Below are 26,229 nucleotides of genomic sequence, written 5' to 3' on the forward strand. Positions count from 1 at the left end.
CAATAATTTGCATTCCTCTAAACAAACACATCCTCTAATTACTGTTTTAAAGGTGATATCACATAGGAAGAAGCAATAGCAAATGATTGTATAGGGTGGGACACACATCAAACTGGCACTGGAGTGAAAAAATCGTCTTGAAGTTGTAATGACTTGTCTTTTACTTGGCATGCTGCTTCGCTTGCCCCATGCTTAGTAAGAATTTGGGTGTCATATTTCCTAGGGAAGATTGTTATATTAGGGATCAGTGTCTGTCCAAGTTGCAAAAAGGCCTCTTTCTCATCAGTTGGCCTCTGCTTTATGGGTTGTTTTTTTTCCTTTTATTATTTGCTTTTTCCTGTGTGAATTTTAACAGGTCAGCACTTGCAATGTCAGCTGGGAACTGCACAGGGCTCTCCTGTGGCATAGACAGAAGATGCTACAGAGTAAGTTAGAAGAGCCCATCTCTGCAGGACAGGGTGCAATAGGCTCTTAGCAACCACACGTGGGGTACAGAGGGGGCTCCAGCACATGCAGTCATCAAACAGTTGTATCTTGAGGAATGCGCAATCAAGACAAGCCAAAATCTCTTAGTAATGAAGATTGCAGTCAGCTTTCACTATGAAGCCCAACTTTTGATCCTCTATTGTCCCCCTGGTCATGGCTTGCAAAACTTAATTAGCCTCAAAGATTACATTTGTTTTCAAATAGGCTGTTTTGATTTCTGCAGAGCGAAAAGGAGATCAATCCAATTTGGTTTTAGTCACAGACCACTGGATAAGTTAGCATTTATTGAACACTTCTATATGTTCTGGAGTTGCCATCCCCTACCTTTACCGTGCCACTGGCAGCAATGCTGGGCAAGTCACGGGCCCTGGGCGATGTCATTCTCTGCTCTCCTCCATGAGCAGCTGCAGTCTGAGCTTACTCTTTTATTCCATGTGTTGACTAGCAGAGTTAAAATGTGTTCCATACAGCAAGTTGGAGGTGATGGCTGTATAATTACTCTATATTAAATGTCTGTAAGAGCTCCCCAAACATTCTTTATGCTTTCACTTCTAGAAAAAAAATCTGAAATTATTTAATAAAAAAAACCAGTTACATCTTTAAATCATATTTCCTTCTAGTTATCTAGGTTGAGGTTGTTTCCCTCTTATTTGTATGAACCTTTTCTGTTGTTTCTGTTATGCATTTTGTGTATTATAAAACCCTCTTCCTCACACTCCAAGAGGAAAGCAACATGGAAAAAGCAACCTGTTAGAAAACAGCCCAAAATTCAACATCTCTGCAGTCCATATTAGTAACGGAGAGAGAATAAAGATTTCATTAATAGTTCTCGTATCTGATTGTTGTTCCACATTTCAGCAAAACGTGTGTAAAATATTACCACTGACTGCAGCCACAACATGTCATGGCAACGTGTCCAGGAATGGGCTACACATACCAGCACCTGAGATACTGTTCCAGACAGATGCTCAGTGAAAACCACAGGAATACAAAAACCAGAGAGGTGGAAAGAAGACTTTTTTAGCTGTACTGCACTGTGTGGATCAGTACAGTTCATCACCAGAAACCTGTTTAAATTTCAGAAAACAAACACTTGTTTAAACAATTTCCTTCCATTAGCATTCTGTCAGAGGTTTCTTTGTTCAGAGTCTTCCGAGATAGTTATTTATTCTTCATCCAAAAATAATTTAGTTTCATCAGAGTGAACCGTAGCATGCTTCAGCTAGCAATAACTTGAGTTTGCACAGTAAGACTCTGTGGCCTCTTTGATGGCAAGACGCGGTGACTTTAACAAGTGCACATTCCCTTTTCGAAGCGGGATTGCTTGTGATACGGCGAGCATTGTACGCAGGCTGAGGGACGTAGCCATTGTTTGTATGAATATCATGCACAGCTGAGTTTACATACTTGAGACGATCCTGTCTGACTCCAAGGAGATAAATGAAATTAAGTTTCAGAAGGGAAGTAATTAGGCCATGAAACAATGGCAAAGATAAGGCGCTATGGGAGAAAATTTACTTGAATAAACAGGGAGTGGAGGGAGCTTGTAGTGAAGAAACACAGGCTTCCTTGGCAAACAATAGATTAGCAAAGCTAAGACTTCTCAAAATTAAAATGAGAACTAAAGGGGCTGCTACAGATCTGACAGCCCTGGCTTGGGGAGAGAAGGGACGGATTCATTGGAGAATGGTCTTGTCAAGGAATCTCCTTCAGAGGGAGATGCTGGGAGGAAGGGCTTCACGGTGGATTAGATACAGACTTCAGCCTTTTCTCGCTTGCTACAGACCTCTTGGGAAATTGAGTTTGCTTCCTACAATCAGTGGCACAGAGAAAAGACTGCGAGGTCTTTTCTCTACTGCCAGTAGTAGAGGGATCACCTGTGTGAAGGTGCACGTTAGAGTCGTAGGGCAAAGAGGGTTTAGCCAACAGCCTTCAAACTAAAGAGAAGTGGAAAAAGTGAAAGAAGCACTTGGTGAAATGCACTGCTGTTGACAGAAATGTATTTCTTCTAAAACCGAGCAAATTCCCAGCCCTGAAATCTGCCTTTATAGTGACTGAGACAACAGATTTTTTATTATTTTGCCTGACCTTTAGTTAAACAAATAATAAATGCTACCACAAAGAAATACTGCATTACCTTCCTTTTAGATTATCTAATAGCATAACTTGTTTGGAGAATCAGGCTTTAAATCTCTTCCTAGTTACATTTGGTTTACATTTGTTTAATTTTTTTTTACTTTAACATTCTGAATTAAAATCTAACTGGATGTAATCAGCTATAAGCGTAAGCAGCTTGCAAACAGTGCCAGTGGGATGCTGAAGGTTTTTTATGTGGATCAGCCAGAGTATCTGGAAACTCACAACTGTGAGAAGCAATGGCGTATATTCTTTACAAATTCCTGAAAGTAGATGATGTGCCATCTTATCAGGTTCACGTGAGCCATGGATCCCTGAAGAGATGAATACTGCATGTTTTTCCATTGGATAAAAGATGGCACTATTGTTGGCACTGTGCACGGGAGGGATCCTCTTTATGAAACAGCACATTTAATCATACTGAATCCTTAGAAGTTATTTAAGTTTAAAATATTGTCTTAGTCTTAAAAAAATGATGTTGTAAAATGTGTAACAGTCCCCATTTCAAAGGCAATCACCTGGAAATCATGGGGGTGTCTGTTAGAAATCCATGAGTCTTTGACTAAAAAAATCAGGATGTAAGTGAGATTTCTCAAGACAGTGGGGAGCAGATGGTCGTGCTGAGGGACAGGGAAGTAGGCACTCCTGCATCAGTTCTGGACAATGATTTGAAGCTCGGTGACGAAAATGGCCTCTTGATTTCAGCTGCCAGCCTCACCCCCTGCTATGGATGGACACTTCATCCACAGCACCACTCAGCCTGTTTATAAAATTATGAAAAGTAAATTCTGTTTGAAATGGAGGATTAATGTAGTCAAGGGACTGCAGTGAGCAGAGAGGGTGTACACACATCTGTCCTCTTGTTTTATGCTGAAAACCATCACCGCATTGTCTGATTAATGCATCAGCTAGATTAGGAATTGCCAGGTCCCTGGCAAATTTAGTGAAGGTGTTATCATCTTGCTTTTGAGGTTATAAAATACAGCTCATACACATACCTGCTTGATGTTTGGTAACTAATTTTAGATTTCTATGTTTGAAAGTTCTTTTTAGTATTTTTTTTTGTGGGTGATGTGGGTAAGCAAGAAAGCAAGGAGACATTTTAGTCTTGGAAGAGGTTAGCAGCGTGTGCCAGAGAGTCATGTTCTAGCTTTTTATAACCAACTTTAGACATGCTTTTCATAGCTAATGTCTTCAGTAGACACATGCAGGGGAGAACTCTGGAACCAGGAATAATCTTACACAGCGGGTGGATTCATCCTGGGAGGCAGCTGACAGTTATTTTCAGAAGGCAAACTCTTTCCTTGGGGTTTCTTGCAAGGAAGAGGAAGTTTTCAAAAGGAGTTGTGCTCACAGTCTGCTGAGTCAGCACATCCTTAGGTTGCTCTGCTTAGGCCCTGTTCCCAGCTGGCATATCCCATTCAAAAGGTGCTGAGAGAGGTCTCAGTTCATTTCCAAGCCGGCAGTACCCTCCCTTGGTGAATTTTTTCACTTTCAAGGACTATTTCTACTTTAATCAACTGAAAGCTGAGTTCCTTTGGGCCATTAGACATCTGTGTTCTTCCTCTCAAGAGGACTGTTATTCTGGCAAAAAAGAGCTGGAGGTTGTTTATCTGCAGAACTCTTTGGCCAAGTCCCACCTTCAAAATGTAGTATTGTTATTTGGAAGGAAAAGGAAACCCTGAGAGCCAGGGTAGGATGCAGATTGCCCTAATGTGGTCCAAGCCTGCGGAAATGATCTGCAGAGAGAGCTGGGAGCCTGAGAGCAGCCCTCCTGAAAATCAAAATGTTGGATGGGTATTTGCCTAGAAGTAGGCAAAGGCAGTGCCTGGGCTGCTGTCCCTCTCTGAAACTCAGAGACCTACCTCTGGACAGTACATCAGCTGCCTCTGTTCATCCTGGAGCCAGACCCTACAGCCCTTTCTGGAGCTGGGTATCCACCTGAGAGGGGCTTACTGTTTGTGGTTGTGTGCTGCCTAGCTGGTGGGGTTGTATGGCCAGAGGATGAGACACCTCGCAGCTCACAAGTCCCATCTCCTGGGTGGCTTTGCTGCCTGCCACCAGGCTAACAAACTTCCTGGGTTTACATGTTCTCACCCCTTCCTAATGAAAGTGGCACCAGGAGTGCAGGATTTGAGGGTCAGAAGGAGACCACATCAAAGTGGTCCCACCTAGCTGGGGCTTGGAGCAGGGAGATCTTTCTTCTGCTCTGCTCCATGGCTATGTCCTCTGCCTTACAGATATTGGATTAGCAGCAAAAAAATTCCTAATAGCTAAAAGCTGTTCAAATGCAGTACAAAAAGAGTTCACACCACAGGGGAACTGATATGAGAGACAGATGTGGGCAGATGAGACAGCACAAGGAATCAAGAGAAGTTCATTAGAATCACAGCATGGTTTGGGTTGGAAGGCACCTCTTTAAGTTCATCTAGTCCAACCTGCCTACCATGGGAGCTCACACACAAGACTGGCCAATACATCTTGTCACCTTTAGGAAAGGCTTTTAGGAGCCTAGAAGAGTTGTGAGGAGGGCTTCAGTGATGGTCACCCCGAAGATGAGGAGCAGCTCCAAAATGTGTGGGCATCCAGTGTGTGTAACAGACAGCATAAAGGTACTTGGTTGAAAATCTGCTTCTTTCTTGATGAGCATCACCACCTTGTTAGAGGTGAGAAATGAGTATTCAGTGCAATAGTGATAGGCTTAGAAGGTCCTTGAAGATGGAGATGGAGGTGTTATGTTTCAGGGAATAGATAGTTGAAGAGCCAATGGATAGATGAGCACAGCGGAAAACATGAACTAGGAAATGTGCTTTGCGGCAATACGAGTGAGTGAAAAATGTCAGAGAGGAGGAGATTGCAATAACTGAAATGCATGTGTTTGGGATTCTTCCCTTTCTCTTATTCCTGATTGCTCCCCTGAGCAGGGTCTCACAGACAGCACAAATGGAAGCACAAGCCTTTGGGAAGTGTATGTGACTGCTGTCATTACATGGCATGGCTGGCTCAAATAGCAGCCATGGAGATTACTGGTATATGCAAGACAGCCTGCCATGGAGAAAAAAAATGAGCGGACTTCTGACAAAAAGTAAAAGGATGGGGAGGAGGCAGCTGAAACTAGAGGAGAAAATAAGACATAAAACCAAAACCAAAACTACAAACGAAACAGGAGGCACTAAGTAACAATTAGGCTAAAGCCAGATTAATTTTAGGTGTTTTAACCATTCATGCTGAGTGATTAAGTGCTGTGAGATTTGACAACTCTGATTGTCTACTCAGAAGTGTATTTATGCCTGTCAAAAGCAAAATGGCATGTTAGAAACAAAGCCTCACCTTCCCCACCTGTATCTGGTATGGAGTTTGTAAAGCATAATTCTGTAATAAGTCTGTATTAATCAAAATTATAACAGTGAATGGTGTCTGAATTAATCACATGCATGACTGATGCAATATTAATTGCTCAGCAGATTTCGTACATGACTGTGTGACTTCACCAGTATTATGGACCTGGTTTCAGGTTGGTGAAACCTGCCTACCCCTTGGGGAGTCTGCTTCTCCCTTGCCATGTGCATTGTGGTGTCATCAGAACCAGCTCAGAGGTATCACACCAGCGCTGTGTGGACCAGCTCAGGTGTGAATAAGGACACAAGATTTGGTTATTCTATCGCGTAACTTTCGGTATCTACAAGTGTACACCATTGGAGTAAGAACTGCCATTCTTCTGCCCTTTCCAACTGACTGGCTTGGCTATATCCTTCAGAAAGATATAGAAGGTGACAGAAATACATTCCTTGGTGTCTGGGCTCTCTGGAGGTTTCTGGCTGGTTTCTTGACCATAAGTTCATGCCTCTCTATGTGCCTGTTGGCGTAAAGTCACCCATCAAAGCCCAAATATATTTTGGAAATGTGGATTCATGATTTTTTCCCCCCTAAATATTTCCAAAGTATTTTTCATAACGTTTACTGGTAACCTGTGCCAGCCTGAAGCCTCAGCATGTTTCCCTGCTAACTCTGGTTCCCTTCAAAATGCTCGTAACTTCTTAAACAAGTTCCATTGGCTTTTCAAGCTTTCATTTTTGGTCCTAGCTCAAAGGTGGATTTTTTAAAAGTGTGAGAAAAGTGTTTCCAGTCACACTTCAGAGCTATGTGAGTGGGGAGAAATGTACTTTTTTCCCTATGCTTGGTTTGAAGGTCAGGATTTCATAATGAAAAATGGTTGAAGTTAGGAGGTTAATGGAAACTCAGAGCTGAAGCATTAACTCAGCAGGTAGCTTCCTCTCTCTTATGGTCTTATTGAGAACACACAAATGTCCTTCTGACTGGAGGAAATAATTATTTGTATCAAATATGTTATTTTACAGTCCCACCAGAACACAGAGTAACACGATAATGCAGTAACGTACAAGCTGAAGTATAACTTGATGGATGCAGTGATAGAACAGCGAAAAAGGATTTGGACGGGATGTCTGCCAGGATGCAACTCCCATGCAGTTTGGAGTTAAACTTCAAGGGGCATCGCGCAGGAGAGTGTGAAACATGAGAAGACACATAATAGCTATGGACCTGGGCAATTCTAGGTTTTAAGCTTAGGTGCAAATTAGGAATTGTATAGGAACATCTGTGCCTGTATTTGTGTTGCATTTGGAATTGAGATGTTTTGTAAGTCTTATTGCAAATCCAGCTCTTGAGAGATCACCAGGTTGCAGATGATAAGACCCATAGGAATGTGTACATTCATCTGGAAATGAACTTCTAACCTCTTAAGTTTGTGATGCTAATCACATCACCAATTGCTTTCCCAGCAGTTTTTACTTGTGCTCAGTAACTATGAAGTGCTAATATACTTGGAATTTGTGACAAGACATTGAATTTATTGACACCACATAAAGCTGAGGTAATGATAAAAAAGAGGTAGGTTTGATGACTGTTTTGTGGTGTGTCATAAACGAATGCATTGTTCCAATTAAGCAGACAATAGGCAGGAGTGAAGGCTGTAAATTCACACCCCTTGCTTTATAGCTCCTTTTTTCTTGTGGGAGAAGCCAAGCACTGAGTAGCCTCAAAGGCTGAGCTGGAGAACACCTTCTTCCCAAACACATGCTCCACCCAGCTCAAAATTGACCCACCCCTTGTGAAGCAAGATTTGTGGTATTAGGGGTTTTCTGGCATCACCCTGACAAGCACTATTGGCAGATGCACTTTAGAAAGGATATGGTTTAAATGTATTAATTCAGTACTATCTGTGGTGAGCAGCACAGCTTTTAGCACACCAGAGGGGAGGGCGGTGTTACCAGAATGCCCTGTGTCCATCAGCACTCGAGCGGCATTTAGTACCATTTATTTTAGACTTCATCTAATAGCTACCTTTCATTCTAAATACCTTGAATTAATTAGATGTATTGCTTAGGAAAAAAATGAGTCACTGTGTGTGACTTGTATGTGTGACTTGGCTGTATAAAATATTAGAAATCTATAGCACTGCAGTTTTTAAGTCGGTTGGAACACGTTCTCTTAAACGCCATGAAACAGCCCACTTTTTCATACTGACTTCTTAGTTGAGTGAATTACAAGGAATTGACAAAGATAAATCTGCTATCATTGTCCTTTGAAATACATTTATAAACTCTTTTTTTCAAAGTATTTTCATTCTCGTTTCTGCTTCACCATGGCACGCAAAAAGTCAATGGGCAGCAGCAAAACCTCCAATAATGGAAAAATAACCCACATGTCACTGCAATACTGCTCTTTAGCCCTACTGTTCTTATAGTTAGACATGCATTTATTTTACATGAAGGATTTTCTGTCTTTCAACATTCATTATTGCTTATGATATTAATATTCTGCTTTTTACTGTCTGAAGTATTGGCAATTTTAACCTCCATGCTCTGGAGCAGGACAGTGCCGCACTGACATATTTAAAAGACATAAATTCAATCTGCAGTGGTTATTAGGGGTTTAAAACTATGGCAAGATTCCAGTCTTCCAGCCCTTTATTGCCTGCATCACCTTTAGGAATCATTTAGAGAGATATTTTAAAGATATTTAGCTAGCTGAAGCTAGCCAGGAGGATGTTTGAAAGTGCTTTGATGCTTAGCTACTGTAGGAAGTTACTTGCATTATAAGGTACCTAATAATCTTTAGAAGTCTGGTCCTTGATTTCGAAGTGGGTGTTTTTAAAAGTCATACTTCCATGCCATAGGAAAAGAGGGAACTGCAATTTAAAGTAGTCTTTACTGGGCAAGTGGCCGCAGGTGTAGATGTAGATGTGGCTTCGTTTAAACTCCTCAGTCACCTCCCCAGAGGCACACTGGGGACATTTGTGAATCCAGGTTTCTCCCTAAAAATAGAAACCTATACATAGGGTCCCTGTGCTCCACAGTAATACAAATAGCAGGAATAAATGAACTTCAACACTATTTAATTTTTAATGAGACCGCCTTTATCATATGCTCTGTAAAACTGGGGAGATTAGGAGTCTCAAACTTATTCTCACCTGGTTAAAAACCAATTAGCTTTTATACACAAGCCAAATGCATCCTTATTAGCAAGAATTTCTGCTAATTATATTATCCTGGTTAAGTGACTTTTCTGCCACTTGATGTGTCAAGTTCAGGTCTACTTTGGACTCTATAGCAATGCTGCCAAGATTTGAATCCAGCCAAGGGAGACCCCCATGGTCTTGCCTGCTTAAAGATTTCAAGATCTGGCCCAGCTGAAATACGCCACGATTAATTCTGCCCATTGCTGGGAGTTTTCTTTCTCTTCCATCCATCTGCTTCTTTCCTGAAGACCACGTGCAAAGCAAGCCCAATAACAGTGGAAGTAGAAGGCATATTTTTGCCTCCGGTATCTGGGACGATTGAAAATAGAAGAAGCTTGAACGTCAGTAGCCTGCACTTCAGCTTTAAAATGGCAGGTTCAGTTATGGAGGAGTGAAGCTGCATTTTCCTCTGTCATTACCAGCTGTGCGGAGAAGTGGCTCTGGGACATTAAGTAGTCCCACTGCTTTCACACAGGTGTCAGAAGTGAATCCGCCTTTGAGTTTGGCTTTCTACACTCTGTGACTAGGGCAGTAACTCATAATGAACACACAGCGGTATGGTCGTCCCCAGAGATCAATCCCCCACTGTGCAGAGCTTTCCCACTTACTCTCTCATGGTATAGGGTGTATATGACTCACATGAGGGCTATTGGCACTTCCCACAGGCAACTGGGGGAGCAGTCTTCTGTGTAGGAGTGTCCTAATACACTGATGATGAAACGTGGAAACCTGCCTAGCCTTTTACTTATCCTTCTGTCTTTCTCAAGAAATAAAATAAATTGGCTTGGCTTCCCAGTAGCTTGGTGGGAAGGAGGGAGTTTTCTGGCAGGTTGCTGCTGATGAGTTTGTCGTGCAGCTCATCCCTACAGACTGAGTGTTTGAGTCAGACTGCTGCCAAGATGCCAGCTAAGGACTGCTTAGGAGCCCTAAGAGAGCTGTGCTCTAGCATCCTGGTCTGCAGGGCTTCACTGTTCCCTGGGCACATGGCCCTGGGGCCAGCCAGGTAGGCAGGGTGCAGGCAAGCACAGCTGATGCACTGTGGCCCTAATAACACAAATACATTGAGACTTGATCGATTAAGACTCAAACCCACATGTGCTAGGAGAAGCAAGTGATTATTGATGTACCCTCTGCACCCATAGGATCTCCCACCACTTTTGGAGAGCATTCGCTGTTCCTTATTGTAGGAAGCAACTGCAACTGGGCAAATGTGACACTTGGCCTCTAGCATGGCACTGAGGAACTGTAATAGGCTTTAATTATCACACACACACTCAAGCTGATGGGACTCCATCAAGGCTTGTGATTTTCTAGGTTGCCCAGCAACAATATGTGGTAGCCCGATTTGCAGAGCTGAGCATGGGGGGGGGAAAAGTTGGGCTCAGGATGTCATCTGTGCTTGGTTGCCCATTTGCTTTCCCACTTGTGGAAAAAAATGCAGTTTTGAGACATAAACATCTTTGGATATGAATGTAGAGCACAGTCCTGCTTCATGCTGTGATCTGAAGTGTCCTTTTGGTTCCATCACTGTTCTCTGAGTACATCAGAGAACCTTTGTACTCTCACTTGTCCTTATCATCAGCTGTATAGCCCCACCTCACCTGTACGCATTGGCTTCTAGGGTAACCCAATAGCTAAAGATCCTGTACAAGCCAAGCTGGGAGTCCCAGCGCTGTCACATTTCCTGGGTGACAGCTACATTTATTTCCCACATGGTGGAATGAAATACCTAGTTTTGTTATATCTTCCAATCCCATGCTCATCCAAACAGGCAGTTATCCATGTTTTTGTGTAACTTCTCTGTACAGGTGCGTGGCGTTGTATCAATCACCCTTCATTAGTGTGTATTCAAACCAATGAAGGAGATAATAGTAGACAACAACACCCCTGAGCCTGTGTCAAATGGGTATGTCACAGATGGCAGAGCTTTCTTTTCAGAAGTGTAATATCTGCTGCCAGGTTTCAGGTATAACTGAATGTATGTGTACATACTGCACTCATCTGAGAACCAGGAGGCTACAACAAGAGTATTATACCAGTTATTCACCTCTTCATTCACTGTAAACTAAGAAGAGCAGATGATTTTCTGAGGCCAGGTGTGGGGATAGTTGCTCTGCCTGCAGCCAGATCACCCTTGCAAGAGTGTCAGTCTATTTTGCAAATAAATTCTCCTTTTCTGTGCATCTGTGTTTGCATGAAACCCCTTCAGAACATCCCACCTCAGCCCAGGAGCTGTCCACTACCTTTAACTGCACGTAGCTCCTCAAGTTTCCCAGGCAAGGGAGTGGGAATCAGCTATAATTACTGGCTGCACATGTAAATCCACACTCCCCCACACTGGAAAAACAGGGCTGCTGCCAACAACTAAAAGATGGTTCACTGGTTTTGGCTGAGATAAATCCTTGCAGCCACTACTTTTATCTTTTTCACCTGTAATGATTAATTCAGCATTAATGTTAGTTTTGACCTGTTTCAAATTAAACAGTCTGGAGGTTTTTGCTCAAGCTTTGCAAGGCTTTTTGAATGCTGCCAGTTGGGATCCACTGCTTGGAAACGATTGTTCTGATGGCTTGGTCTGCTTCTTGTGGAATTGGGGATACCTGAAATCAGGGATGGCACTGGCATGGGGGTATTTGTGTTGCCTTAAATGGGCTGCAGGTCCTACTTTGGGAATCCAAGCATTTCAGAAAGTTATTTGGTCCTAGTCTTCCCATTACAGCTGCGAGTTACTGACCCAGAACTTGAATGTCTTTTTCTTGAAAGGCTACTGAGCAGCATTCACATCAAAACACTTGGGACAAGTGAACACAAGGTCAGCACCTAACTACGGGTGTGCAGTCTAGGAATTCCTTATTTTTATCCTTAAAGTCCCTATATTTGTTTGTTATGTTTATGGGGGATTATAATGTCCCACAAGTGCCCATCAAAAACCCATCCATCTGTTCTGGAGATGTTCAGGCTTTGTCTGAGCTCTGTTGTGATCTGGATACCAGACAGAACAGGGCATAATCTCAGCCTGTGTCCCAAGGAAGCAACGAGCCCATGGGCTCACTTGTTGCATGCTTAATAGACCCAGCAGCATGCCCGGCACAACATCTGGCAACAGCTGTTGTTTCAGAAACAGTCAGGATGCTGCCTCCAGCATCCCTTTTGCACTGTGCCTGATGGCTAGAAAGTATCTCCAGGAGGAAAATACACATGCTCTGGAGGTTCGTACAACTCCCAGGAGGGAACCAAGATATTTTTTAAGATGAGCAAACAGTCCCCTACTTCTTCAAGCTGCACTACTGTGCAGAGTGCTGTAGGAAGTCATGCCACCACACAGGCTGCAAATGCCCCTTGCAGTGGAGGAGCCAGACCATTCCCTGCTCACAGGATCTGGAGCAATTAGAAATGAAGAGAAGGATTATACTGCTAGGGAGTATAACATGAGGTAGGGCATGGATCAGAAACTGCAAGGTATATGTAAGTAGGTTTTGTCACAACCAGTAAGTGTTACAGCTGCTTAACTACACAGCTCAGGTTTCCAGCTGCAAAATGCCTCCAACTTGACATTATCGCTGTGAAATCTCATGAGAATATTTTATGAACATGGTACGTAATGCTGGCATTTGTGATAGAGGGCATGCAGTGCTGGGGAAGAAAGGCCATTGAAATTGCTGGGAAAATTTCTGGGTCTTCACCCTTGAGTAACAGGAGATCACAGAGCTGATGGGTAGAATCCGAATGATTAAATGAAGGGAAGACACGCTGTGTAACCATAAGACAAGATTTCCTGACAGCTTCCCAACCTTTCTTCTCCATGTGTTGGGTCATACCTCCATTAAGACCCAGAGGAGGCAGCTGTGTTGATAGAAGAATTATTCAGCGTCCTGGTAGAACACTGGCTCAGGACAAATCTCATCCTGGCTCATTTCTTTACATATAGAAAGTTACATGCCAAATTGAAATGTTAAATCCTGAAATAACTAAACTGGCAAAAAAATGTTATTTTTAAAATCATCATCATCTTCTAAGGCTAATAGAAGCATGTCTTTTGGTGGGCATCTGTCTCTGTCCTGAATTTTGGCTGACCCTGCTTCCTTCGAATGCCTTGCCACTTGCTGCCAGCCCTGGGGCTTTTTATCACATTCTCCTCTTCAGTCACAGCTGAGGGAAGGTGTATGAAGTGATTCATCCCTCCACATTTGCCTTTGTGTCCCATCTTCTAGGCTATCCAGGGTCTTTCCCTTCTAGCTGGTTTTCCAAAGCAGACAGTACTGTATGATGATGTTTCCTACCTGCTCCAATTAACCTGACAGAAGCGTAGAGATCACAAAGATACTAGTAAAGACACTAATTTCCTTTATGTGTTGTGAGTAGTTTGTGGTTTGGAGACCACACGTGACCCCAGAGATCACTCCTTGGACTTCCAGCCACAAAGATTTACCTAATCTGGTCAGGCAATCAAGACACGGGCACTGAACCATCTGGCTTTGAGCTGGAATTAGCTCTCCCTTCCCCAGTCATTAGACCAAGCAAGGCAAGATGGGCAATGTGGGTGGGAATAAAATTTATAGTGGTGGTAGGAGAACAGAGGAGGTCAAAAACACCATCTGGCTGGGAGACAGAGCACCATTCCTCTTTTTTCTCATAAATACAAGTTCTCCTTAATTTTTAATGCAAGGGATTTTTCAGTACTGAATCCAGTAAATCTCCTCCAGCTCTTTGCAATAAGCAAATTAAGGATATAACTTCAAAAAAACAGCAATCTAAATGCAGTAGGAGAGAAAAAGCAGATGTTTTGGCTTTGCTACCTCTGTAGATCCACCTTCGCTACAACTAACATATGCCTGATTTTGTTCACATCTCTGCTCTATGTCTAGTTAACTTTAGCATTATTTGCATGTGTGTGAGAGTGAGGAGGGAGACGGCTGATCTGTGGTGGAAACCAAAGCCCCTTCTTGTAGCCACACAAGCTGTCTCCACTGCAGTACCATGTACTTAATGGCTGCAAGGGGGAGGAACAGTGCATGGGTTATGAAGTAGTGAAATTAATCACAGTGCCATTAAACCTTCCACCTTTCTTCTAAAGCCGTCTCCAAAGAGGTCCATTTCAGGGGAGGGGGATTGACTTAGCGACATGAAACTGGTAGCCTTTTATTTACCATGGGTTGCTGAACCCTCAGGTGATACTAATGCAAGGATACTGTCCCCATGTTGTCATAAGCATTTTTAACTTTATGATCTTCCAACCTGGAACTTCACGTTTGTGTGCAAAAGAGAATAAAATCAACCGACTTCCTTTTTTTCCCCTCTGCAGACTTTACTGCAAGCAGCCCCAACCTATGCAGCTCCTGCTTGCTTGCCTTGAACTGCCTGGGGCCTCTTCTTACGGCTGCTTGGAGTCATCGTACAGTGCTGTCAGTAGATTATTTGCTGGCTATGCGATGGTGGTATAAAAGTCATTCTTCTCGAGGGGCCTGAAACCCTTCAGGAGGCATAAAGTTTCAATCTGAGATATGAACCCCTGCAAGATAGTTTGTGTCCTGTTTGAGGGGGAAAGGTCTACTATAAAGTCACCTTTTACCAGATACAAGATAGCAGAGAGCAAATGGATGAGAAAGACCTGGTATATACCAACTGAGCCAAAAAAAACCCACCAAAACCCCCCAGCAAACTTGAACTGGAGCTTACATTTCTTCTTTTCACACCAGAAAGTCCACGTGGGAGGAAAACCTGGACGATGGGAGAAGTGTCATGCTGAACTCTGCTCGCGCAAATATCAGTGAAGCTATATGGGGAATATCCATCTGTAAAATACCTGTCCTGAAGGATGCCTGGAGGATAAGAAAGGGAGGGTGTAGAGTAGTGTTAGAGATATGTTACCTCACATCATACGTGCCCGGTTGATTTTTAAACGTCCAACTCATAAGGGGCTTGCATTAAGGTAAGGCACTGCCAGTCCCATGGACAAGCATTGGTATTTGAAGTTTTTCCAGCCCAGGAGTGGTGGGCAGATCTCTGCTGCAGTCAGCCAGCCTTCTCCAGGACAGCCATAGGTTTCACTCCCTATACCGACCCTTGCCATCTCAATTACTCTGTTCCCCTCTTAGCAGACTTGTCATGTTTTCTCCTTGGGAGCAGGCTGTGTTGTTCCCATGCATTCTCACACCCTTACAAGCCATGCATTTTTTTGGTAGTTTTCTTTCATATGGAAAGCAATCTGATATGGTCACTCCACATGAATATGCGTGAGACTATCTTAATATCTGTTGAAATCTTTGACTCACTTCAGCTGAATGAGACAGCTGAGCAGAGGTGTCTAGTGTCTTCCAGAGCAGGAACTGTGATTTTGTACTTCCCTTGATGAACTGGTGAATTCATCAAGCCCAGTAACCCTCGTGCTGCTGGCAAAACTCTCTGCAGGGTATATGCAGAAATAATGGAACACTTATTCACAAGACATTTGGTTACTCAGCCACAAATCCTTACAGACTCAGGCTTTGTTAGTTCTTGCTTTCACAAAATTATTTGTCTTTCTTGTGGCATTTTATCCATGAAACGTGTTGCTCATGGAGGTGTAGCATTAAATGCCATGTCTTGCAAATGTAACACTGACTTGGAAAGAGTTGTTATGGGGGAACTTGCCCTACTTAAATGGCTCTCATGTTTGCCCAGGGTTTTTGTATGGTGTTCTTCCAACTGATCCTCATTTTCAGTGTTAAAAATTATAGATGTTAATATAAGGGATTCAATCATAGTTTATAGCATGCCTTTGCAGCTGGGGTATTTAACATGCTCCCTTTGCAGCTCGGGAGCCAAAGCAACAGCAAAATCTGGGTCCTCTGCTTTTATCTGTGAGAGTGCTGCCCCTCTAATTAATGAACCCCAGCAACAAGCAACAAAGTTGCTTTCAGCTCTTTGGCCTCTGGGGTGGTCAGGAGCCAGCAGAGACGTACAGGAAGCTCAGTCATTAAAGGATTTAGTTTCCCTTATTGTACATCAACTTCCATGTTTTAATCCTTTGCTTCTTAAAAGCAATCCCCAGCCAAAGCCTGTGGAATATTTTCTTTTTTTTGAGTGGGGGTGAATGTTGAAGTCAATTTTGCCCATTAGGGCTAGTTCTGGGATTAGGGGGCTTGTGCCCATCTGGGAGCAGTGAGTAGGACGTGGTGGGTCTGTGCCAGCCAGTGGCGAAGGTGGATTTCAGCATCACTGGAGTGCCACGCCATATACTCATCACTACTCAAATGTGGCAGCACACCCGTTTTGGTGTGGTGGAAACTGTCATGCAGGGCTAACTGCCACTTCTGGTCAAGTTGGGTTTCGTGTCGGGGGCAGGTTTCATCTCCTTCGGAGGCAGACCTCTCTGTGTTTCAGCAGCACTGAATGCTGTAGCAGTCAGGGAAAAATGACAATTCCCATAGCAATGCTCTTCAACAACCCCACAGCAAGCAAAAGGGACCAGTTTGTGCTTGGGGCTCTGCAGCAGATCAAATCCTCTCCCACCAGCCCTTGTTTGCACAGCTGCCATGCTTGGAAAAGTCACCCAAAGTTGTTATTTGCCCAGTTCAGTTTTCTACTTAAAGTCTTGGCTAGCAATTTGCTCATATGTTAAAATACTGCTCAGGTGGAACGCTGCCTCTAGTCATATGTGGTGTTCACACCTTTGTAACAGCACATGGGCAGAATTACAGACCTAAAAGGCCGGGGGGAAGACCTGATAATTTTGCACAGCTGCATCAAGCCTTGTGGCTCATGTCTGCCTGTGCATGGCATCCAAACCAGTGTTGCTCTGAAAATGGTGAATCCGTCCTTTCTCTTCATAGTTTCTTACCAGGATTAATCACTCTTCATGGGTTTTTGTATACTTAAATTTCCCTGATTCTCACTTCTAGATTTATTTTCCTCTGCTTTGTCACCTGGATTGCAACATCTCATAGTCATTGCAGGGTTAAGAGTCCTGAGTGAAGTATTAGCTGATACTAATACTTGGCTGAAGTATTAGCCTTTTGTATTTTTATTTCGAGACTCTTCTTTCTGTTGAATAGCCTCAGAATATTCCTGATAATGAAAAGAACAGCAGTGGCCAGAGGTGGTGCCTGCCCTTCGTGTCACAGCTGGGGGAATATGTGGGGAAACTATCAGGGTGTGGGAGATGCGAGCAGCACCTGGGGTGGCCAGGAAGGAGGGAGAGCATCAGCGAAAACAGTAAGTGTGATGAAGGGGAGGTTAAAAGGGTGGTAAGGGAGATTGCCTTAGCTGGGTGTTTCCTTGTTCATAACAATTTGCGTAATCAAATCTAATTTGCTTTAACCAAGCCCATGTTTTGATGGTTTTTTTGGGGGGCTTTTCTCTTTCTTTGGAGACAATTAATGGAACTGCTGTCACCCCGGTCCATGGCCATGTCCCCTCTGTTACAGCCCTAATGTTGCACCATCATGTACCACAACATTGATGTGTTGCTTTGCATAGAGTTAATCCAGGGCATGTTTATCTATTGCAGCGTGGGAGCCACACCTCAGGAAGGGGGGATGCTAGGGAGGGAAGACAGAGCAAAGAAAAAGCTGCAGAGAAGTGAGGTTAAGGTCCTCTCACCAAGATAGCAAGGAGAAGGGATTGGAATAATATGGCCTATTGGTTAAGAATATACTCTTGAGGTTGGGGGATCTGTTTTTTTGACCCTCTCTGCTCCGTCCTCTCATGTGATTACAGAAAAACTTCTAGCTTTTCTGCATGCCCCTTCCCCTTTTGTAAAATGAGAACAGCACCTTTGAAAAAAAAAAACCCTGGCAGGTCTTGAGGAGATCAGATAGTCCCCTGAGTATTTCTGCTAAGCGAGTTCACCAGTGTGGCTGCGTGGAGGCATTTGGAGGCTTAACAGAATGAATCCTCTGAACCTTTGAGATTCACTCGGCACTTCTAGAGGGGGATAAAAGTGGAGTTAATTAAAGCCGTTCCCAAATCCCTCCTGATCCGTGGCCATCAAGTAGCTGCCGCTGCACAGTGCTTTCCTTGTCTTCGGCTTTCGATGTACCCCACCATGCGTGCAAGTCAGAAAGGTCTGTTCGGGTCTTACCCTGACTGGTATCACCCTACTGGCACCACTGGGCTGCTTACAGAAGAGTGGGACAAAGTTGTCCCACCCCCACTGGCCTTTGCGGTATTGATAAAACCCTGTGACGAGACCGCACCCGACTTCCCAAACCCTGGGGTGTTACTGTGATGAACAGTATTCAGCCTTGAGGGGTTAATGACTGTGTATCAGGGCCACAGGCCATGGCTCACCTGCTTTGAAGTGAAGAAGGGAGGGATTGCTGGTGGCTGCAGGGTGAGGAGCAGCCGCTGCTGCTGGCTGCAGTGACCTCTGCTGGGAAGCCCATGGCTGCTCGGGTCCAGCTTCAGCAACACAACCCACAGCTTGATCTAAACCGTAGGTTTCTCCCCAAGTGATTTCCGTTGATTTTTTTTATTTTTTTTTTTTAATGTTGAGTTCCATTTTCCTTTAAATATCTTGTCATCTGAAAATCCATCCGAGTAGAGAAATGCTGTGTGGGATGAGCTGCTTCATTTGCAGGCGTGCCATGAGCACTTTACCAGGAGTGTTAAGCACTGCGTAACTCCATGATTAAGGCCATGTTGGTCTTAGGGGAGCTGAGAGAAAATGGGGAAAAAAAGCATCCTTCCCATCTCAGCAGAGCCCTTGAGCGCAGCAGCCACCAGCGGCTGGAGTGGCTGGCATGCATAGGCATCACCTCCCAAAGGGACATCTTCCAAATATCCTCATACCTAAGAGGGATTACTCCCTTTGTACTTTGGGGGTGATTCAGCTTCTTCTACTGCCTTGTTCCAGACTACACTTTATAGTTGCCGTCTCCCTGAATCCCACGCGCTCACCCCCTGCATCTGATTTCAAAGAGGGGCAGACTGGCTCATCACGGAGGACCCCCGCAGTGGTAGGAGGACTAAACCCTTTCTCCCTCCTTCGCTGTAGAACTGAGCAAGTTGATCTGCCTTCAGACAGCACAGCAGCACAGTGCCCATTTGGTTTGCAAATCAGAAAGGGGAGAGCGTCTTGTGGCCACCCTCAGCACGAAGCTTGGCGTGTCTGATGAGCTCTTTGCTAGCCTCTGCCTCCCCAGCTGTTTGTCTTGGTGGGTGACCCACCTGCTAGCCATGTGTGTGACGGTTAGGTGTTGCTGGCAGCTGTCTCAGAGGGGCTTAGGTTGGTTTGGAGAACCTCTGAGGTTCTTAAAAATAGAAATGCAAAGCGTTAATATGTGCATGGTAAAAACCATACCATCGACTAAGCTGAAGGCTTTAAACAGATAACACTATGCCAGATGACTTGTATTAAAACTGCCTTGATCATGGTGGTAGGCGGTACACAAGTGATCACATGAATGTGCATGTGCAGAAAGGAATATGGATAAACACATATAATAATTTTCTTTAAAAGTGACTAATTGCTTGAAATGCCATTTGTAGTGTACCTTCAACTAATTTAAACAAGGCAAACCCACCTTTGTCGTAACTGCAGCTCTTAAGGGACCAGGCACTAGACCTGCACAACAAAATAAATGTTTCCAAACACGCTGTGTAAAGTCAAGTGGGCAGTGTATTAGTTTCCTGTTGTCAATATTAAGAACATAATTTGTGATGCAGTCTACCTGGAAATTTTGCTACAATAACATGGGATTTTTTCCAGATATTTTTGTAGAGTGAGGAGCCTGCTCATGTGTTTGGTGCTCTGACATCCTGTCATGCATTATGTTTGAGTTCACTTATTGTCGATGTTAAATTTCCTGTGTGTGAATGTACTTATGTGAATGCAGCTTTTGATGACTGATTATAAATATAAATTCAGGTCAGTCATGAGCTTTCCAGTGAATTCAGAGGAAATGGGTTTAGTCTGCATTCTTACGGGAAAGATCCTGCCGGGTGCAGGGGACCTTCTGCTCTCATCATCTCCACGCAGATGTTAGGGCACTTGGGACCATTGAGGATGAGGTCCTGACACATGATTAAGCATCTTAATTAAGCTACTTGAACCCTGAAACATGTAGAGTTTTGCAGTTGCTGACAATGCACTTTCGCTTTCTTTCTGAATGTGTCCATCTGTTGTTTAATGAGTGGTCTCTGCTTAGGGTTTCCCAGGTTTCTCATGCTGTTAAAATGATTGTCTGCCATAGGTGTAATTAGTGTTCTGTCCCTGGAGTTGTACTGATGCTCTTTTTAGGCTTTGCACAACTTAAATGTATCCCTTGGAAATTATTTGTAAGCATTTAAGGAGCAAACCCAGAGAGGCATTGCTCTAGTAGTTAATTAGACATATACTTGTAGAGATAATTTTTCTCTTTAAAGCTAGCATTTTGACAGGAGGCTTGGTGGGAATGGTGAGAGTGTAGAAAACCCATGAAGATGGTTGGAGCCATTGCACACAAAATGTACAGTACTTAATAAAGCTGGAGGGAAATTCAGACATCCAGACCAGGAGAGACATAGGAGCAGGGTGAATTTGGTGGGAAGGAGCATGGAGCTGCTGTACAGCTGCTGCCTACGTATGCCAGCTTCTGCACAGGGACAAATCCCTGCCTTCTCCCTGCCAGTCCGCACCCTGCCTCTGTCATTCCCTTGAACCCTGCTTTGCTGCTGTCCTGAGACTTCAACCTCCAGCCAACCATCTTCATTCATCTGACACGGGAACTGTAAACTTCTGTGCCCCAGATACTTAACCCTTAAACATTTTGGCTTCACAGAGGATTGAAGGAATTTTCTGTGAGTAATAACAGGCAGTATTCTGGGCTGTGAAGCAGACCTGACTGTTTACTTTGGTCAAAATCGTATTTTATGATGTTGAATAAAGCGCTGACAAGTATAGTGTCTAACTAAAAATAGCTTTATGTTTTGCAGCCACTTAAAAAACTAAAAATCACTATTTCATTTTATCTTATCTTATGGTTTTTCAGGATCAAGCATGAAAATATAGTTGCCCTGGAAGACATCTATGAGAGTCCAAACCATTTATATCTGGTCATGCAATTGTAAGTACTGAACCTAATGAAGTTTTTGTGCCAAAACTGCCAACTCGTCTTGCTTTGGTTTTGTTCTTTAACCCAGAAGCTGGGATATGTGAGAGGTACTTGTCTTGTGTGCTACAGTCTTCAGAATCCCTGGGAGGTGTTTAAAAATGAATCTCCAAGTGTGATGGGCTGGGTTGTTGTGATACTGGGAATTGATGTGTTTTGTGAATAGTCTCACCCAGATCAAACCAGAGTGAAGAGGGGATGTTAAAGGGATCAGAACTCGCTCCGTACATGTGGAGTGGCCATGATTTAGTTTTCTGTGACTCAATGCATACCTGTTCCCTGTTCTGTACTGAACAAGAGGTGACCTGACACGCTACCATGTGCATGGGTACGTGGGTGCTGGAGTTGCAAGAAAAGTGCCGTCATTGTCTTGGCAGCAATGGTCGCTTAATGCCATTGTTCCTTCACATGCCTTTCTCACCAGAGCCTCTCTTCTTCCCCATTTTCCCTGAGAAGATTAGCATCCCATCAGGCACATGATACGCTGTGGCTGACCTAGTCCTTCCGTCACATCCATCCAGCAGGGAGGAGGGGAGTGACAGGCAGGTGCTCATACGGCTTTGGTCATCGTATCGTGTCCCCCCCCTTCTGAAATCAATTAAAAAACATGATTTGAAGTTGAAATTTCCTCTTGCCAGCTCTAGTCTCTCTCCTTTTCCATTATGAGGTCACCTCAAGTGAGAGCAAAGCAGACAGATAGGGCAGAGGGATAAATCACCATTGCGAAGAGCCAGATGTCCGTAGGGAAGCCTGGAGCATCTGTTAGAGGCAGCTCTGGGTTTAAATACCCCATGGGAAGTCCCTGGGGACTATGGTGGTCCGTTGTGTGTTGGTAATGCCCAGGCATGGAGATGCTGTTAGGTGCTGTTCTGCTGGCAGTGTGGGAAGAATAGTGCCCTGTACATTTTTAATCTGTTTTTGTAGCCTTACATTTCAGCCCAGAGTGCTGCAAAAGGACTTTCACAGGAACATCAGTGCTGTACAAATTCCAACAAACCAGCTGGGTTGTGGGAAGTACCAATTTCATGATCAGTTGATTTACAAATCCTTATTTTTGTTTAATTTCTTTAGATAAAAAAAGAAATCAATTTTACTCCTACTTATTATTAGCTTGTTTAGTGTAGTATAACCCTCATTTTTCTAGATTTCTTACATCCAGATCATTGGGTTATCTGAAATGTAGGTCTGTAATAGTAGGTGACACTGAATACGTGTTAGTATAAACTTCTACTTGCTCACAAATCAACACTTACTAGGGAATTATCCTTTCTGTTACAGCTGCATTTGTAAACCCAGCTAACTAATTTTCAAGGGCCAAACATTTAGCTATTCCAGAGGGACACAGCTTCACTGATGCCCACTGGGCTGAAATGCCCAGCTGAAGTAAGCAGCCAGGAACCCACCTGCAGCATTCAGGGTGCCAGCCTTGAGCCCTCCCCAGCCCCAATGAGCCCTTGTGTTGCAAGGTAGACCAAGATATCCTGCATACAAATGCGTTGAACTGAATCTGCCGGGGAGAGGAATCATTGCATTTTATCATTCCTATTAAGAAAAAGCAGGAAAAATCTTCAAAAACTACAGGGTCGTTTTATTTAATACGGGCACACACTTGAATGCAATCAAGTAACAGCACTGTAACAAACTTCTGCTCACACAGAGAGCCTGACCCTGTGTGTGTGTGTGTGCCTGCTCTTAATCTGCCTCAGCTATGGGCTACAACACGTTAACTGAAGCTTATTTTATTAAAGTCATTTGATGTTGTGCCAAGCTGTTGGTGTTAGCCTTCTGTGCTGCTGCAAATCAGACGAAGCTGTGTTGTCCTCTGCTCTGCAGAGTATTTCCAGGGAATAACCTTTCTGTACTTTCTTGGGAAGCGGTTGGGTGGAGAGGACAAGATGGCCAGGTAGTCACCACCATTGCTGTGGACGTTGCATTAGGGATGGTGCAACCTCTGCACTGCCCATGAATTTTCATCAGTAGTTGGGATTGGGATTGATTAGCATCAACAGTTGGGCGGCAACTCCACGAAATCCAGAAAACTCAAAATCAGTTCTGCATGCCTCCTTTCCCAGTTTCCATCTAGGACAAAGCATGTACGGATAACCTCTTGTTTCCAAGGTAACACCAACTTGTTGGTACAACAATTGTGAACCATTGCATGGCATGAGGTATCTATTTGCTTACATCTCTGTCCTGTTTATTATTGTATTACTTGTGGGTTTTTTATCTTTTCATTTGTGTGTGTTTCTCCTAAACAAGACATCAGTTGCCTACATTTAAAACTGGGGTTTGATATGAAGTAGAAGGGGTTCTGATTAAGCAGTTTTCAGGAAGCAGCATTTAGATTAAAAAGAAAGTGGCGGGGGGGGGGGGGGGGGGGAGTAAAATTAGGGCCACTCAGATATCAGTATCATGGGCACAACATATCTCCAATCCATATGCCCTTCTGCCTGGCTCATTGCTTGCTAAGGGGGCACTACCTAGTGTTTCCAAGGGGAGGGTTTTTGTTACCTGGATGGCATTTTCATTACCAGCCTTTAGAGCACTCCTTGCAATGTTGTGAAAAATCCACATTACAGCCCCTGAGCACCTCGCAGCACCTCTGTGGGAGAAGGAGATAGACCAAGTCTCCCTGTTTATATTTGCCCTCTGGTACATCTACTTTTACTTGAAAACCATGCTTGTTAGCAGGCCAACTTAAAGAATAAATATCACACCGCGTTTATTCTGTCAAAGATATGGGCAGGCACAGGTGTCAGTGTCTGTGCTGAAGCTGGTAGGAATGGAGGTGAAGAGGAGGCTGTCCGTGCCTACTTGACAGTTACTTTATTCCTGCCAGTCTCTCTGGGAGCTCTTCCCAGGGTTATGTAGCTGTTGGTGAATCTGTCCTGTGTGTTTCCTGGCACATTAATGGGGAAATCAGATCTACGGGTTTGGTTGCATCACCTTGTTTTCACATATGTTATATACAAACCATGATAAAACTGTTCAAACTTGCACAATCCTCTTAGTGCAAGGCCAGAAGTCCAGCTTGGAGATCCCCAGATTTGACAACTCAGAATTTCATGTGCTTTCTTGAAACATTAACCTGTTCCTTAGAAATGTCTGGGACATTTTTTTCTTTATTTATTCTCCCAAAATACAGGATATTCCCACCTAGTGGCTCTAAGTTTAGCAAGGTTGTGGACAACTCCATGGTATCTTTTGCTCCAAGCAGTATTGCTCAGCTTTGGTATGAGGTGGAGTTACCAGTGCAGCTGCAAAGCAGAATGTAGATGTAGGATAAATGCTGCCTCTCCTGTGGTGATTCTGCTAAAATTTTGCAGGCACTATAGAAAAGTACTGTACAGCATTTAGATTTTGTCTTATGTCCATTAGGATGATGTGCTTTCAAACCAAGAAAACACCTGCTCCTTACCAAGCTTGGATTTCCTATAGTACTGTACCTACACAGGCAAGAAAAACAAACACCAAAATACTCTGAAAGTTTCATTCCTTCTGCATGCTGGGTGAGATTTCCCCATAGGATTTTGTAGAAGATGGGGAAATAAAGTGCTTTCAGAAATAGAACCAAGGTATGATAGTAAAGCTTTGTTAATGAGCAGTTATGGATTTATGGTTGCTATTGGTGCCACTTAGTAAGAATTACCCTACAGTATCTTCTAAGCTGTCTCACTTCACCTTGTCAGTGCCAGGAAATATCCTGATAACCTGTTGTGGTTAGTGTTGTCAGAGACTAGTATTCCATTGGCATGATCAGCCTCTTTGGGTACTGATGATTAATTTTCTGCACACTGGAAAATCATGGATAAAAAGGGATTACATAAACACAGCGAATCATAGAATTGTAGAATTGTTTAGGTTGTAAAACACCTTTTAGGTCATCAAGTCCAACCTTTACCCCAGCACTGTCAAACCCCGTCCCAGTCCCAGCGCGTAGCATCTACATGTCATTTAAACACCCCCAGGGTTGGTGAGGCCACCCCCTCCCCGGGCAGCCTGTGCCAGGGCTCGGCCACCCTTTCCATGAAGGAATTTCCCCTCACACCCACCTAAACCTCCCCCGGCACAACGTGAGGCCGGTTCCCCGTGTCCTGGCGCTTGTTCCCTGGGAGCAGAGACCGACCCCCCCTGCCTACAGCCCCTGCCAGGCAGCTGTAGGGAGCCACCAGGTGCCCCTGAGCCCCCCCTCTCCAGGCTGACCCCCCCAGCTCCCCCCGCCGCCCCCCCCAGCCCCTGCCCCAGCCCCTGCCCCAGCCCCTGCCCGGCTCTGGACACGCTCCAGCCCCTCTGCGTCCCCCCTGCCCTGAGGGGCCCGACCCTGAGCCCAGGCCCCGAGGGGCGGCCGCAGCGGTGCCCAGCACAGGGGGACGGGCACTGCCCCGGCCCTGCCGGCCACAGCGCTTCTGACAGCGGCCAGGGCGCTGCTGGCCCCCTTGGCCACCTGGGCACGCTGGGGGCTCCTGCCCAGCGGCTGTGCCCAGCCCCCCCGGCCCTTTCCCCCGGGCAGTTCCCAGCCCCCTGCCCCCAGCCCGCAGCTGCCGGGGGCTGCTGTGCCCCACGGGCAGGGCCCGGCACTGAGCCCCGCTGCCCCTCACACCGCTGGCCTCGGCCCCTCGGCCTGGCTGCCCAGAGCCCCCGCAGAGCCCCCTGCCCCCCGGCACGGCAGCGCTGCCCCCAGCTGGGTGCTGTGTAATGTCTGTACGGGTCCGGAGCATTTCCCAATAAATAGGCCTTCCAGGCTGAAATTTTAACCTGCTATGCTGGAAGTTTAATTTCTCTAATTCCTTTTGACATTAAGACTGTTCAAATGGGGAAAGGTTCCAGGAGCAGGCCCTGGAAAGCACGCAGTTCGGTAAGCGATGATTGAACACCCACCTCTGAGTTTCTCTACACTCTTTTTTCACAGTCAAGAATAGCGCTGAATCCAGAGGAGCTCCTATTAATACTAGAATCTAGTTAAATAAATCGAAACCCTTACTGCCAGTCTGGTATACC

The 26,229-nt window shown here is 44.5% G+C and overlaps 1 protein-coding gene across 3 annotated transcripts in view; it reads left to right on the top strand.

Moving 5' to 3' along the window:
• CAMK1D (calcium/calmodulin dependent protein kinase ID) overlaps positions 1–26,229 on the top strand; it is a 230,448-nt gene that overhangs the window by 116,926 nt on the left and 87,293 nt on the right. For all 3 annotated transcript variants that reach the window (XM_080391726.1, XM_080391727.1, XM_080391725.1), the window contains exon 3: positions 21,112–21,186. In XM_080391726.1, the coding sequence (XP_080247852.1) occupies positions 21,112–21,186 (75 nt within the window). The remainder of the gene's footprint in view (positions 1–21,111; positions 21,187–26,229) is intronic.

This window comes from Falco punctatus (assembly GCF_963210335.1).
Source record: "Falco punctatus genome assembly, chromosome: 6".
Taxonomy (NCBI): Eukaryota; Metazoa; Chordata; class Aves; order Falconiformes; family Falconidae; genus Falco; species Falco punctatus.